The sequence below is a fragment of the Psammomys obesus genome, unplaced genomic scaffold (genome assembly GCF_907164565.1).
Source record: "Psammomys obesus unplaced genomic scaffold, mPsaObe1.curated_primary_1811, whole genome shotgun sequence".
Classification (NCBI taxonomy): Eukaryota; Metazoa; Chordata; class Mammalia; order Rodentia; family Muridae; genus Psammomys; species Psammomys obesus.
In genome coordinates this window covers 20191465-20208208 of record NW_026596095.1, presented here as the reverse complement: position 1 = coordinate 20208208, position 16744 = coordinate 20191465, and the positions used below count along the sequence as shown (strand labels likewise).

Here is a 16744-nt window from a genome sequence, read left to right as displayed (position 1 = left end):
TATCTATCTATCTATCTATCTATCTATCTATCTATCTATCTATCTATCTACATACATATATATGTATATATGTATGAACTATTTTCCATAGAGTTGTATTACAATTAATTCAGACACACATTTGCTATATGATTCTGCAGTCTGTGACAACACTATACCAGATGGTAAGGTGACCCAAGAGCAAACTAGACTTTGCTTCTTCTTGCTAGCAACTTGGGTGACTGACTGAACCTCACTGGGTCCCAGGTCCTTCCTCTGAAACTCAGGAGTAATACTGAACTACTAGCAGAGTTGTTTTACTTTTTCTTAAAATGAACTGCAAGTTGTACTCAGGTCCCCTTTTCCTCTCTACAAGCAAAGGTCAGGGAGTTTACGCCTACTGTTACTGCTCACTTAGATCCTTGCTCAGCCCTCCCTGGAAAAAAAAATGTCCTTCATAAGAAATCACAGTTGAGTATACAATGAGACATCTTCAACTTTGAGAGCAACATAAGAAACTATTTTTCTTGGCTGAAAATGGCAGCCACTAAGTAATCCATGGGCATCTGAAGCGAAGGATGCAAACATAAATTAGTTCCCTGGTGAGACAGGGGCACTGAAACTGGACTTCACACAGATCAATCACACATGCTTAAAACACAGACTACAAAGAAAATATAACAGATAAGACTGGTTTTAAACTGTATCAGAGATACTTTCTATAAAACTCCAGTTTTAAAACTTTCAGAAAACATTTCCAAGTATAGGCTCACATAAATTATTTCTCCACTATAAAATAAGCAACCAGTTATTTAAAAATTAATACAATCATTTTAATATTTAAAAGACTTTACATTATATGGTTTATTGGGAAAAGTAAAATGATTCGACTTTCATTTTAAAAAATCAAGTTATATTATTCAAGTTTTATTTATTCATGTCTGAAAATTTTTTTTTCAATAAAACTTTGTTTCAAAGACAAATTCTGTTCCTAAAGAGGTTGCCCTGGGACACGCTGATCAAGCCAGCTGCCAACATTCCTTGACTCAACTGAGGCTGTCAAAATGGGACAGGACAGACCTGAGCTGCGAGCTCTCGCTCTGTTTCAGGACGTGGTGGCAGCAGGTGCTGCCTCTCTAGGAATTTATTGTTGCTTTTGGGCTTGATACAAAGTCCAGCTGGCCTTGAATTGGCCCCCACCTCCCAAGTACTGGAATTCCAGGCTCGCAGGTGTGTAATACCACACCTGACTGGCTTAGTTTTTGGTTGGTTGGTTGGTTTGGTTTTACCACGTTGCCCAGGATGATCTTGAACATCCTGCCTCAAGTAGTCTTTCTGCCTCAACCTCCCAAGTATCTGAAACTAAAGGCCTATGCCACTGCCTGGCTTCTAGAAACTTCCTGAGCTAGGCTCTTTCTAGTTCAGACCAAACACAAAAGGAAATGTATCATATGAAAAATGTGAAACGGTCTCTCCACTGAGAGCTTTGAGATCTTTTTACAGTACTCCCATTAGGCTATGTCACAGTAAAGAGGCATTTTGCTTTAAAATCATGGGTTGAGGGCTGCCAACACAGCTAAGTGGTTCTGGCACCTGCCCCAAAGCCTGATGACATGACTTTGGTCCCTGTGACCCGTAAGGTAGAACAAGAGAACAGATTCCTACAAATTGCCCTCTGACCTCCACAGACACAGGGCCCTGTCAGCAGTGCCACTTAATTAAATAAGTAAATTAATTTAAACACATAAAACCACAGTTTGACAATTGTTCCCAGAATGAGTGCTAATCTAATATTCTCTACAAAATGTGTCACATCCTGTGATTTTTTAAAAACAAAATAAAAACGCTTGTACTAAAATTTTTATTTCAACTTTAGACTTTCATGTAAGTAGTGGAAAGAAATTTATAAACTTAAATTTAAAACTCAGTGGGGCTGCAGACGGCTACTCTTGCAGAGGACCTGGGTTCAGTTCTCAGGATCCACAACTCTAGGGGATCTTATGCCTCTTCTTACCTTCTTGGGCACCAGACACTCATGCAATGTGGAGACATATGAACATTCAGGCACACATGCATTTACATGAAATAAATATTTTAACAACTCACTGGTGAATCATTTACAAATACAGCAAGTGTCCCTTTTAATAGGTCTCATTTTTTCCAATGCTCCGGTATGTCAACTGTCTGTTGTAGTTACGTCAGTTTTCCTGATAACTACTCAGACACGGAAACACGGCGTCCAGATCACAGCACTCTAGACACATGTTGAGGTTTCTCTTCAGTTCTCAATTTGAGACCTTCTTCCTCCAAAGAAATAGACGCCATGGTAATACCAAATTAACCCCAAACCAGGCAAGGCTGTGTATTTTTGTCTTGAGAGTTATAGCCTCCTTTTGGGTGATAATAAGACTAGACATGCATCTAAGGTCCAGAAGAATGAAAGTGATAGGGGGCGGTGCCTAGAAGGGCCATGAGGACAGTTAGTTTGCAAACTAGACGTGGGTGAAGTAAAGAAAATAGTAAAACGCAGGCGAAAGAATGTGTAGAAAAAAAATGCCAATTCCTGGAGACTCTTCCGTTTCCAACTCTAATTGCTCATGAGTCCCCACTGCCCTTCCTCTCCTGCTGTCCAAAGGGAGCAACTGAATAAGAAAGATCCCTTTAAGTAAGTAGCATGACCTCACTTCAATCCTATATACCTACAAATGAAGCTGCTGTGTGTTATAAACTGTGTGTGTAACAGCAGCCATGGCAAGGGACATTTGATGATGACATCTTCCTTGAAATACTTCCATCCAAGATTTGTGTCCATTCTTCTGAGCCTGCCGACATTTAAGCTTGATGTTAATTACACTATCAACTTAGATATATACTGCCTCAGAGAAAGTCAGGCCATCATATTCTGTAATTCAATTCCTTTGTAGAAAATGAGTTGTAAAATTTATGACTCACTTTATTCTTTCCCTGTTCTCCAGTGTGAAGATGCTCCATTTTCCTTGATAAGGAAGAATGACAGGCCCAGCGTGGCTCTGCCTTCTCCTTGGCATCTATTAGCATTTACTGTCTTTTTATTTTATTTTTATTCATCCTGGTCTTCTGACAAACTCTGCTTGGCGATCTCTGATGGCTCTAGCATTTCTGTCTGTCAAGTTTCAGCTAGTTTGGAGCCCAACACGAAACTAATGCTGATATATCACTGGTCCATTTATCTACGGGGCAAGGTAAAATAAGATGAATTGAGCAAGATGTCATACTTTCTCTCCCTGCGGCTGTGATAAAAAATACCTTGACAAAACACAACACAGGCAGGGAGAAGGGGCTTATTCTGAGTCAAAGTTCGAAGGTTAGTCCATCATGTCAGCAAAGTCTGGTTGGTAGGAGTTCGAAGCAACTGGTCTTATGACATCCACAATTAGGAATCAAAGACCGTGAATACAGGCTCAGCTCGCTTTCTCCATCTGTACAGTTCAGAATCAAAGCCTGAAAATGGTACCGCCCACACATGCTATGCTGTGGGGATCTTCCCACTGGAATTAAAATAATCAAGAAAATCTCCCCATCAGCATGCCCAGAAGCCCATTCCCAGGTAACTCTGAATTCTAGTATGTTGACAATTCTCACAACTACAACCGGATATGAAAGAGTTTATTGCAAATGTAAGAAAGCCACAAGAGATTCAGGTTCCTGCATAGCCTCTTGTAGAGGATTGTTCAGGACGCCTGTCCAGCCTGTTCTGACCGTTGAATTAGTGAGAAGATATTTTTAATGTGGGTCCAAGGATAGTATATTAGTTACCAAAAGCAGGTAGGTAGCATTGCCATTCCTAGATCTGCAATACTAAACATTTCTTATAAAAATGGAACAATCTTTCCTTTTTATAAGTAAAAGGATGAATAAAAAAAATTCAATTTGTGAGCAAAAACATTTGTGACACAAAAAGAGGCTGAAGAGTAGAAGACTAAATACAACTATTTTAGAACTCTGGGAAGTGCTTTATAATTTGTTGTTTGGTATCCCTGGCCATTTTAATTCTTCCAGCTAAATTCAAATAGAATCCAAAGAATATCAAATAAAGCCTTCCATTATCCTTTACAAAGTTATTTGAAAATGGATGAAAAATACTCAGAATTTAAATAACTGTGCCTGAAGCTTTTCTTCCCTCATATGCTAAAAGAGTAATACTTTTGTTTATAAGGAGAAAACTAACATAAAAATTTGAATTACTAAATGTTAATGGTTTTATTATATTTTAATGCTTATATATATTTAAATTACCAAATTTGTAACTAAGTAGCTTATAGAATAATATTATTTTTTCATAATTTTATTTTTGTTTTGAGACAGACTCTCATTATGTTGCCCAAGTTCTACTGAATTCATTGACCCCAAGTAATTCTTTTATCTCAGCTTTTTCAGTCATGGGAATTACAGGTCTATAACATGACATCAAACTACAGTGGATTTATTTTAATTTAAAGATTCTTTATAATTTTTATGTATATGTGTGTGTGTGCTGGTGTGTACAGGTGCCTGTAGTATCTGGGGAAGGGCACTGAACTTCTGGCACTGGAGTGAAAGGCAATGGTTGTGAGCCACTGGACATAGGTGCTTGGAATAGAACTCAGTTCTCTGGAAGAGCAGTAAGCTCTCTTGGCCGCCGAGCCTTCTCTCTACTCTCTCCAGCCCCTACAGTAGATTTGAAATTACGCTCATTTTGATCAGTTATATAATTGTGTCATTTTTTTTTTCAAATAAGATAAAAAGGTTTCATGCTTTGGAAACATCATATTTTTGTCTAATTGCATCAGATGTTTCCAGAATTAAAACAAAGATAAAAGCCCCTTCATCTTTTTTTCTTAACATTAATAAGAATCTTCCCAGTTCTCCAACATTACCTAATATTCCTGCTTTTAGTTTGAGATATGATTTCATCGTGTTCAAATCCATATCTATTCTGCAAACAATTTTGTATAATGAGATCTCCATAGGTTGTATCGGGTTCTCAGGGGTTCATCTTGGGCGGAAACAGTTGAGCCCACAAGACTATTATGATCACATCCTGCACCTGCCTTCTCTGAAGGATAAAGGATAGGGACCACACTGTGCCCCTCTTCAGCACAGAGCTCAGGTGCAAAATGTAAAGAAACGCACTGTCACGTAGGTATAACTACCTGGATATAATGACCTTATCCTGTCTGGACCATCTCTGAGCTAACAGTGTAGGCGTGGTGTCCAGGGTCTCCCCAAGAGATCAACATAGAAAAGTAAACAGTGCCTAATGCTGTGGTTGCTACTCAGTGTGTTTGTTTCTCCCTGACTATAGTTTACACATGAGAACATCATTTTTACCAGCAATATAGGTCACATACTACCTTCTCAGGCCGACAGAGGCAGGGAACTAGAATGTTGACAAAGGTCAACTTCTCATGCAGAAGGAGACAGTGGTTTGCTAACGGGGACCCATGTGGCACTCTGGTATTAACTTGCTTAGAAGGTATCCTTTAGTTGGGTTCCTAGACTAAATTTGCTAGCCACAGGTTCAGGGCTTTAGCCCTGAGGTGCACATGGGAGGAAGTTTTGTTTTTGTTTTTCCCCTATCATGGTTAGATATCAATGTCTGTAAAGTGTTATTATTGTGTGTATTCGTGCATACCATTGTACATGTACGGAGGACAAATGACAGCTCTGTGGAGCTGATTCTCTCTTCCACTAGATCAATGTACATATGCATCAAATACAGACGTAAAAAAAAATGAGGATGTTGGTATATTTTTCTGTCCCTTATTGCTTTTGGTAAGGTATCAGAAGAAAGCTCAGCCAAGGGCTGCTTGCTTTATATGCAAAAAGAGAAGGAAATGGGGATATCTGGAAGTTTCAGGGCCTGTGTGATATTGAAGAGTTACGTTTATGCCTAAAATGTTAATAGAGATAAAGAGATGGTCAAAGCAGGGTGTTGACCCCCCAAACAGCTTTTCTGTGTCTGCTAGCCTTAAGGTGCTCTCTGTAAAGATGAAAAAAGAAGGAATAGGTAGAAGGAAGCAAAGAACTCGAGCCTAGGGACTAGGCCTAGGACAGATGTTAGTGGTGGTTAACTGTACATGAAATGAATTGCGAGCAACTGGATCATAAGCTTGTGAGGGTTTAAAGAAGCCTGGTTGCCGCAGAAACCATGAGTCTGGCCTGAAAATGTCTGTCTTTGAATTCCTTAAAGCAACAAAGGCTCATGCCTTCAAAACCGTGCCAGTGAAAGAGAGCTGTGAGTGACGAGAGCTCCTAATGAGGGCGTACACCCCAACAGTAATCTCTGATGTGGCTAGGGGTGGTTGTGGGCAAATTGGCTCCAAAGGGAAGCAAGCTGACCAGACCGCCTGACCGAGGCTCTTCTTCCATTGCCAGAACAGCCACAAAGTTCTCACTGATGGGGGTGAAAATGACCGTAGTAGCAGCTGTCTGTATCTGCTTCACAGATCTTTTCACAGCAGTAAACCTTGTGCCTGATCCACTGCACTGCAGCTGGGTTGGGGAGCAGTAGCTTGGTCAGAGGTGTGCAAAACACTGGCTATCAAAGGTCACTTCAGACCTTGATGGAGAGAAAAGCAAGCCCTGGACACCCAACTCTACTCTCCTGTGCCTCTCCCCTGTCACTTTGTTCAAAACCCACCTTTCCAATGGTTACCAAACCACTGCAGCTAAAACAACACTCCTCCACCTTCCTTGATCCTCTTTCTTCTCACCCAGCACCTACTCTGCTCCTTTGCCAGAATATAAACTCTCAGGGTGGGGCTTGCTCTCATCTCTGGCTGAAATCTTGGTACCTAAAAATGGCTATAGTCTCCCAATGAATATTGGTTGGAATAAAAGGAGTAAATAATTAGGTGCTTGTAATTTCTGAATGTTGGAAGTTAGATATTTGATTCTAATTTGGCTTCCTGTTGGCTTGGGGGACCTAATTCGGCAAAGAGGCACAATTCACCAAAAGCTAGTCTTGGAGACATGCCAGATTACAGAAGTCCATGCCACAGGAGACAAGCAAGAACAAAAACAAAAAGCTAAGCTCGGACCAACAGTGTGAGTGGGGATTGTTCCAGTGAAGAAGGAACATGGAGTGTTCTTGGCCAAAAAGGATAGGTATCAGAGGAGTGTACTGATATCATCTTATTTCCACCTATCATTCTTCTCCTTCCCTTCCGTGTTTATTTCTAGCCTACAGGCTAACTCAAATATCCAGTGTTGACAGAGCTTATTCAGAAACCCAACACAGGAGCCAGTACGCAATGGAAGCCACCAAGGAGCAGCCAGTGTGGCCTGGCAGCAAGTCTACATCACACTTACGAAAGTTCGGTTTTTCTGAAAAAAAAAAAAAAAAAAAAAAAAAAAGAATTTGACTTTTTCTTTTTTTTTTTTTTTAACTTTGTTACAAGCATCTGAAATGGATGACACCAAACTGTTTGCCTAAAACAATGTCCCAAGCCTGAACTGGCATGGATATTTTCTGAGATTAAAATAGAAACTTGTTTTGCTAACAGAAACAACTTGGAAATCAAAAAGACATTTAAGTTGGAACCATTATTTTTCCTGCATTTTGCAGAAAATTCCTGTTTTTACACACGCTGTTAAATCATGAGAGTGCAATCACCCTGCCACAGAGCCTTTCTCTAACATTTTTCTCTCTATTATTATTATTACTTATTAAAATTTATTCACTTTGTATGCTAGCTGTGGCCCCCTCCCTTGTCTTCCTCCAATCTCACCCTTTCTCCCTCCCTCTTCTCCCCCTATCCCCCTTCCCCAGTCCATTAATAGAGGAGGACCTTCTCCCCCTTCTATCTGACCCTAGCCTATCATGTCTCATCAGGATTGTCTGCATTGTCTTCCTCTGTGGCCTGACAAGGCTGCATCCCCCATGGGGAGGTGATCAGAGCCAGCCACTGAGTTCATTCCAGAGACAGTCCCTTCTCCCCTTACTAGGAAACCCACTTGGAGACTGCATCTATGGGCTACATATGGGGGTTTCAGGTCCTCTCCATGCATTGTCCTTGTTTGGGGTATTAGTCTCTGCAGGGCTCCAAGGCCCAGTTTTTTTGTTGTTTTTTTTTTTTTTTCTCTGTTGGTCTCCTTTTGGAGCTCTTGTCCCCTCCAGGTCTTTCTATTTCCCCCTCCTTTCATAAAATTCCATGAATTCTGCCCAAAGTTTGGCTATGAGTCTCAGCATCTGCTTTGATACCTCCATTACCGGAGTCTTTCAGAGGCCCTCTATGGTAGGCTCCTGTCCTGTTCCCTATCTTCTCCTGCTTCCAATGACTATCACATTTGCCCTTCTGAATGAGGATTGAGCATCTTCCCTAGGGTCTTCCTTGCTGTTTAGCTTCTTTAGTATAGATTTTAGTATGTTTATCCTATATTACATATCTAATAACCACTTATGAGTGAGTGTATACCATGTGTTTCTTTCTGCTTCTGGGTTACCTCACTCAAGATGATCTTTCCTAGTTCCCATCTTTAGGTGATCTTTGAGCAAGGAAGTGAGACTGTGAGCTATACAGTCAATGTCCTTAATGCATGGGCATGCCTAGAGGGTGCCAGAAGGCCAGGAGACCATGAGCTGAGGAGAGAGAGGACAAGAGAGCAAGCCATCGGGGGTATGGTCGAGGAGAGGAATGATTTAAGTTTGAACGCATATTTTATGAAAATCATGTGTTTTCAGCCCTTTGGTATAATGCTTTTTACTCTGCAACAGTAGCGTAGAAACTACTTCAAACAATCCCGCAGGGGTCCCCTCAGGACCAGACACACCACAAACCTCCTAAGTGGTAACGCCCCTTCCTCAGTAACACCTGCCCTCCCACGAGGTTCTCGGGATGGAGCTGCGGGAGACAGGCACAGTCTCCACGTTTGTTTCTTCTTCAAAATCCGATCTGAGCTCCAAAGCCCCTTTGCAGTTAAAAGGCGCAGGGCTGTTTCAGCTCTGCAGGAGAAGCAATCTGAGTCCACCTTCCTTTAATCAGTCCAAGAACCTCTCCCTTGTAGGTGCGGAAAACCTGGCTTCTCCCCTGCAGCCCATCAGTGGGGGGGGGGGACGTTCTGGGGGTTCCCCGCTGATTGTGTATCTCCTCCTCCCCTCACCCCCCACATCTCCTGCCTCAGCCCCCAGCGGTTAGGCTCACCCTTTCGGGCAGGTCACCCAACCCGCCCTTTCCCAAGCTGTGCTTGCAACTTTTCTCGCCGCCCCCGGACAAGCACCACCCGTGGCAACTGCTGCCTGCGCGAGCGGCGTCCCCGCCCCCTCGCCTGCCCGGCCCCGGGGGCCCCGGGAGGGGCGAGCCCCGGCGCGCGCCCAGGGCACCAGGGCGGCGGGGCCGGGAGGGCGGCGGGCGGCGCGGCGCGTCCCTCCTGCCTCGCCCCTCCCCGCGGGCGGCGCGGCTCCCGCCGCAGCACCTCCCCTCGCCGGGAGGGAGCCAGAGGGGGCTCCGCCAGCCCCGCCGCAGACCTGCCCGGCCGCGCGCCGCGCCCTGTGCGTCCCAGCAGCTCGGCCGGGAGATCCCGGGACCCCCAGCTCGCCGCCACCCCCCAGCGCCCCGCGCGCGCCCTGGCCCGGCGGCATGGCTGTGCTCCTGGCGGCGGTGCTCGCGTCCTCGCTCTACCTGCAGGCGGCCGCCGACTTCGACGGGAGGTGAGACGGGTCCCGGGAGCCCCCTCCTCTCCGTGGGGACCGCGGGTCGCGCAGCCTGGCTCCGGGCTGGGAAAACGAGAGGCTCGTGCCCCGCGGGCGGCGAGCGCGGGCGGGCGGCGGGACGCAGGTGACGAGCGGGACGTCCCTGCAGCCGGCGGCCAGTGCTCTGGGCGGATGGACCATGTCCGGAGGGGAAACTTGCAGGTGACCCCGGAGACTGGACAAAGGGTGACGGTGAAGACGCCCACTCCGGAACAGGGGGCACCCGAGGGGCTCCCCGCTTGGTTTTGGGGTGGTGGTGGGGGGACAGAAGCTCAACGTGAGAACAGAGAGGGGGCGCTCCGAGGGTGTGTCGGGCGTGGGTGGGGGCGACCACGCGGCACCGCTCAGACCTGGCGGACCTGACTGCTGCGTGCTCTGACAGGTCCCAACAACCTCCGGCTGGGTCTCCGCTGTCATTCAGCGAGTCCCCCCCCCCCCCCCCCGGGCCCCCCCGTCCCCCCGGCGCCGCCCCCCCCCCCCCCCCCCGAGGCTGCGCGGCGCGCGCGGTCCTCCAGATTCCCGGCTCTGCGTGAGGGTCGCTCCCCTCACTCCCCGCTGAAGGCCTCGGCTGGACGCATTTCTCTCTGGCCACCCACCCCTGTCCCCACCCCTCAAAGCCTAGCTCAGGGCTGCCTTGGAGATGCCGCACCTGCTTTACCTGCAGTCTTGGAACGAATCAATTCCAGGATTGATTGGCTTTCTTGATTGGCTTTCCTGTCCCTGGAGGGCACGGGAGGGGAATCCACGGAGCTGGGAAAAGAAAAGGCAGAGCTCCCCGGTTCACCACCTGGTTGGAGGAAATAGAAAGTTGGGGGTTATTTTGTACTTTGGGCCTGAGGGGTAAAGCGAAGATGGGATTGAAAGGATAAAGAGTTTGAGGAAAAGTGGAAAGCAGCCAGAGGCTAGGCCTTTTATTTTTTCGAAAGCAATTCTTTGCCCACATTTGGGTTTGTGGTGCATTACTTCGAGGCACACACATTTACACACACACACACACACACACACACACACACACACACACTTGTAAAATAATAGCTTTTTAAAGGCGTCCAAAGCAGCCTATTTAGATGTACGAGAGGAAGGAAGTCTGATAGGTGTGAATCTAAACAGGATAACAATCACTTGTATAAATGTGATCTTATGCAATAAGTCTGCATCTTAAACTTTCAGTCTCTTTGGGTATACTTTACATTAGGGAGTGAAAAATACGAATTGCTGATGCAGACAGCCCGAAAAACACAAGGACACTCGATATGCTCACAACGGCCTGTACTTTTTGATTTTATGCTTCTCTTATAATTTGGCAGTGGTGGTGGGGGGCAGTTTTTTGTTTTTTGTTTTTTTTTTTTTCTCTCCAAAAGAGCTTTGTTGCATTTCATTTTTGAATAACCTCCTCTTCTCACCCATTTCCTTATCTGCCCTTTACATGAAGCAGAAATTCCTTCTGCTTTGACAGATCTTCTGTTATTCAACACTTTTCAGCTTATAGTGCATTAGTCAAAACTGTGCCCACACCCCTAACCCCAACAGCTGTGAGTCTAGGAAATCTGTTTTATTTCAAGGTTTCAGAAACCACCCTGTAAACGGTGGCCTGAGCTTTCTTGGTTTCAGCTGGCACTGTTCTCCCTACTCCTGTGTGCTGGGTGTGGGCATGTCTAACTTTACAATTAGAAATTAGATCATGGCAGAACCATTACTGAGAAGGTGTCTTAGCCTCAAATTCCTGCAGACATTAAGGAGTTTGTAGAAAATTGCTGGGTGTGGTTTAAGTGATTTTTTTTTCTAAATAAAACAAAGAGAAATTTATTTTAAATCTCAAGTGTCTTTATTATTTTGATTTTTTGTTTCTTTGTTTGTTTGGTAGGTGGCCCAGGCAAATAGTGTCCTCTATTGGCCTCTGTCGTTATGGTGGCAGGATTGACTGCTGCTGGGGCTGGGCTCGCCAGTCCTGGGGACAGTGTCAACGTGAGTATCAAGTCTGGAGGATCCAGTTCAAGGAGGGGAGGGGTATATGAATAGGGGGATTTATCTTTTTGCCATAGTTCTAGACTTGGCACTTTGGAGGGCTTGCCTGTGCAGATTTAATCCAAATCCTTATTCTGTTCCTTTCTAACCAGAGGCACCTGTGTTATAGTACCAGCTGATCACAGGGAGCCCCCCCCCCTTTTTAAATTTTATTGTTTTATATGTATGGGTGTTTTGCTTGCATGTATGTCTAGGCACCACTTCAGTACCTGTAGATATTCGATGGTTGTGAGCCAACATGTGGGTGCTGGGAATTGAACCCAGGACCTCTGGAAGAGCAGCCAATGCTCTTAGCCACTGAGCCATCTCTCCAGCCCTGTGCTACTCCATTAAGCTTTTGTCCTCAGTTCCTTCCACTCCAGGGTTCTCATCAGGCTTATTCCTTCCTTTGCTCCAAGCTCTGCGATGAAGGTGAGATAATGAGTCTAGACAATATTTACACTAAATAAATTTGGAACTTAAGAGTACCCGTGAAATCTTTACCAGAGCAGTTGTGCAGGGTGGCATATTTGCTGTTTTCAAGTCTTTTTTTTTTTTTAATTTTTTTATGAAGAGAAGTTGTACTGACATCTACATTGGCCAACCAATAGGGTTATAGGAAACATCTGGAAAACATCATTTGTAAATTTGATAATCGATCAAAGTCATATATAGTAAGTGCCAAATCAGAACACCGATTTCTATTTTATTCATGCTCAAAACAGATACTTGAATGATGAAAGTCCTAGTGGTAAACAAAAATTAGATTCATTTAGCACAGATTTTGATTAGATCTAGATCTCAAAAATGTATCCTGTCTTCTTGATTTTCCCCTCTCCCTCCAAAAAGAGACACATCCCACCCCAAGTAATCAAGTAGCTTTCTGGGGCATCTGTGGAGCACAACATCTGGCAAGATGATGGGCACGGAGCTGGGCTCCACGCTGGGACATCTGCCTTGTCAGTCATGAGGTACCGTAGAGAAGGGTGATCAAGAGGAGGCCAGAGGGCAACGGAGGGGCCTGACCTGGAGATGCACTGGCAGAGTGAGGAGTCAGAAGATGAAGAACCCCATTAGCTATTATCAGCACTATGCTGATGTTTAACTTGGTTGAGTAAGGAAAGTGATTGCCACAGGCTGACTAATTCAGGATGTTGTCTCTGCTTGGAGACAGACAGGTGAAGAGAACTAGTATTTGGTTTCCTGTTACTTGTAAGCACTAGCCCCTTGCTCATTTGGGCTGTTACCTCCTGCTAAGGAGAGATGGAGTTTCTAGCACATGGAAGGATCAGGCGACATTGTCCGGCTTTCACTGGCGAGTCAGTTCAGTGTGGAAGATGGCTCAAAACAGGACTGGCACCTTCTGCCAGACACATGAGAGTGTTAGAAGTGCTGGCAGGCAGAGGCTCGCAGGCCTGGTGAGCCACCAGGCTGAATTATCAGAAAGCAAGGAGGAGAGGAAACGTCTCTCCTGGCCCAGTATCGAAACAAATCCATCCCAGATGAAACCATGGCCAGCCTCTTTGCAGGAAGGAGTTCTTTCCTCCTCCTCTGCTGTAATGTTCAGGAAACTGGGGAATTGAACACTGAGGGGCCTTAAGGTCCACACAGTCGTCCAGCCCTACCCAGGCCAAGGAGGCATGCACTGGCAGAATGCCCTGTGTAGCAGTGGGCCACACCTTCGCACCTGCCCTGCAGGCAGAGATTAGGAGAATGCAGGTTTGACGCCAGGTGTGTTGAAAGAATTCTAAGGGGAAAAACTCCTAGGCTTTGGAGAGGTCCTGCTGTGGAATTCCCCGAGCAACAGTAGGAGATGTTTTATTTTCATGTAGCAAGTAATTAAAATTTCCCAAGAATGTACTAGCTTGGCAAATCTAAATCAGAACAAGTACAGAGGCCTTTTAAAGTTACAGTGGAATTATGAAATATAACCATCCAAGAGATTTTTCTGGACTTCTCTCTCTCCCATGCTTTTCCTAACAGATTGGGGACACAGTCATTTTCAAACCTTCATTTTGTTTCCAAAAGAACACAAAGGAGTGGTGCTCAGTAGTTCTCTTTTCCCCCTTGTTAATCCTGAGCATGTGAGGAAAGTGCAGTATAGAAGTCAGAGATTAAAATCGTCCCATGACATGTGTAAGATTGTCTTGCAACACATCACATTTCGTCGGAGATGTGGTAAAGTTTGGGAGCCAGCACGTCTGAGGGGGAGCGTGCATAGCGTCTGGTTCTTGACAGCCTAGTTTTAAGTTTCTTTTGACCTTCTTGACTGTGTGGCCTTGGTTGAGTAATTCATCACGGTCCTGTGCTTCATTTCCTTCATCTCTAGAATCAACCTGAAATGTTACAGACCTTGACGACATATAGCAGTGAAATGAGTTGTCATTTGTAAAGCCCTGGACACTCTTCTTGGCCTGAGCAAATGCTACAGCTGCTGTTCTTGGTCATGTTCAACGTTCATTATGACTACAGCACTGGAGGGCACAGGAAGGGTATATATGTGCTATCAGATTCCGTGTTCTTCAGTCAGGAAAAATGCCCACCTGGCCAACTTAAAAATGGTCCCAAGACTGGACTTAGGCCTCCTATACATATGTACTCATGGGGCAGCTTGGTCTCCATGTGGGTCCCCTAGAAAGGTGAGCAGGAGCTGTAGTTGACATGGACTCGGTTGAATGCTTTTGGATCACTTCCCTTTGGAGGGGCTGCCTTGCCAGAACACTGTGAAAAAGGGAGTGCTCAGTCCTGATGTAACTGGATGTGCTGGAGTAGATTAGCAGAAGGGGAGGACTCCTTTTTCTGGGGGGCAGAGAAGGGGGATAGGGGGAAGAGGGGGGGAGAGAAGAGTAGGAACCAGGAGGAGAGGAGGGAGGGGGCTCAGATTGTGATATAAAGGGAATTAATTAATCAATCAATTAATTAACTAATTAAAAAGGGTCCCCTGTTCTGTTGAAATGAAGTTTAAGTTGAAAAAGGGCCTTAGCCCTTACCACTTAAGATGGTGAGACTACAAAGATGAACTCAGGGATAGCAGTAATCTTCTGTGTGTTTTCCTTTTGCCAAATCTTAGATGGTCCAAATGTCTTCTGTCAGCTCAGAATCTGCTGTCCTTGTTTTGATCTAAGGTAGAGGAATGTGAGGGCAAGAGGTCAGCTCAAAGGATAGAACTGCACCAAAAAGCACCTTGTAGGATGACTGAAGCATCTCTGAACACTCCTGACTGTTTCGAATGCCTTCATAAAACCGAAACTTTTGCATTCAATTCGAGGATAATGCCTTGAATTAATTGTGGCAGTCAGTTACCTATGTGACTTTTAACCACTTTTTTTTTTTCTTAAAGTAACGTGAAAAGGATTTTCGGCTCTGTGACCCTTAAATAATCCGAGTGTTCTTTTCCATGCAGCTTCCTTGTCAAAGGTGCCACAGTTCCCTTCTGATTGACTCAGTTTGTGATTTCCCTTCACAAAGCACAGCAAAGCATATACCAGCTGTAACCACCTGTTACGCAGAGCCTTTCAGTTTGTCTAGGAGACACATTAGACACATCAGGGTGGGCATGTGACGCTCACATTTCGCTGTCTACTAGATTGTATGGCCTTTCATGCAGAGACCCTGCAGTGAGCATCTGCTCCATTGGGTTGACCATTTGTGACATGTTTTGACCCAACAGCAGTCACCTGAGTCAGATGTCTGCGCAAAACACTCCACATCTCACTCCTACCCGCTCTCCTTTTCCTGGACTTGTTTGGAGAGACTCATATTGCAGGGTCACGGAACTGTCTGACCTCCTGTCTGGCTTACCACCATTAGCTACAAAGCCACATTTAACTCAGGGTCTGCCTATCTTTCTCTCCAGGACTATTGAAGGACAGAGCAGAGGAACAGCCCAGTGGGCATGGGGTCTGTCCTCATTTTCCCTGCCTGTGCTACCCAGAGCCCAATCCCAGCATTCCTACCCTGCTGGAAAAGCATGGCAGTTTCCAGAAATAGGCAGGTTGTGTTTTCATAGTTCATTTTTGGGTTAGATCCTTGGCATCTTTCTATTCTTTGACTCTTTGTTTTGTGTTCTTGGCTCATAAATAGATCTCTTGCACATTGAAAATGCCACATTTGATTTTCTAATTGTCTTGGGATTTAAACTTATTGAATATTAATGGGGCTCTTTATTATCAAATGAAATTTTCCCTTGTGTTCTCCTATTGGTGGTTGTGTATTTACAGCACACAGTACCTTGGGCTCTCAAATATTGTCACAACATATTTGTTTCTTGCTTGTAAATTTCTGTGCTTCAGCCTCCCCATCGTTTCAATGGCACGTTTTATTTTTATTATGTGAACTTTTTCGTCCCTCCTGCCAAAGTAGAGACTTTTGTAGTTGAGGTTTCTTGGGTTTTTGCGCTTCATTTTAAAGGCTCATCATGCAGTACAAACAAAAGCACTGGACGAGTTGGGGCCTTGAACTCAAGCCCCCACTTTTCTACCTGCTTATCCATTAGCATATCTCCAAGGTAGGTTGCTTGTCAACGCAATCAGAGAATGTCCATGATGAGAAGAACAGAGCGTGTCTGGTACGATTTTTTGTTTTTTCTTGGAGACCAGGCTGGGTGGATACTTAATGAGAGTAGTATTTTTTTTTTTTTTTTTTTTTTTTTTTTTTTTTTTTGTTGTTGTTGTTGAAAGCACTTTCTGGAGATGCACAGGGAAATTCAAAATGCAGCTCAGAGTTCTTCAGCATCAGAGTTCTCTGGCCATCAAGGAACTGAAGGAAAGGCTGTGGATTAAAATGGTTTTGTATCCCTTACCCCCAGGTGCAGGGCAAATGCAGGTATTTTGTTATGTTTCCACTGGAGAGTTGGGAAAAACTGAACATCTACACCCACAGACAGAGCGCTGATGGTTCTGGGCTCATGCCTCCTGGCATGTCCCTAGCCACAGAATGCCCATGTGAAGATTTTAAGGACAATAAAGAAGGGACTGTGGCGTAGCAAATCATTCTGCAAGCATTTGTAGTTACCTAGTTATGGAGTTAGATAATATATGTCTTGATCAG

At 44.8% G+C, this 16744-nt stretch overlaps 1 protein-coding gene across 6 annotated transcripts in view; it reads left to right on the top strand.

The window, feature by feature from the left end:
• The first annotated feature begins 9482 nt into the window (after window positions 1–9482).
• Npnt (nephronectin) overlaps window positions 9483–16744 on the top strand; it is a 68487-nt gene continuing 61225 nt past the window's right edge. For all 6 annotated transcript variants that reach the window (XR_008722611.1, XM_055628276.1, XM_055628274.1 and 3 more), the window contains exons 1-2: window positions 9483–9649; window positions 11556–11656. Coding sequence is in view for 5 of the 6 variants with exons in the window: in XM_055628276.1 (XP_055484251.1) it covers window positions 9579–9649; window positions 11556–11656 (172 nt within the window). In the remaining variant the exon portion in view is untranslated. The remainder of the gene's footprint in view (window positions 9650–11555; window positions 11657–16744) is intronic.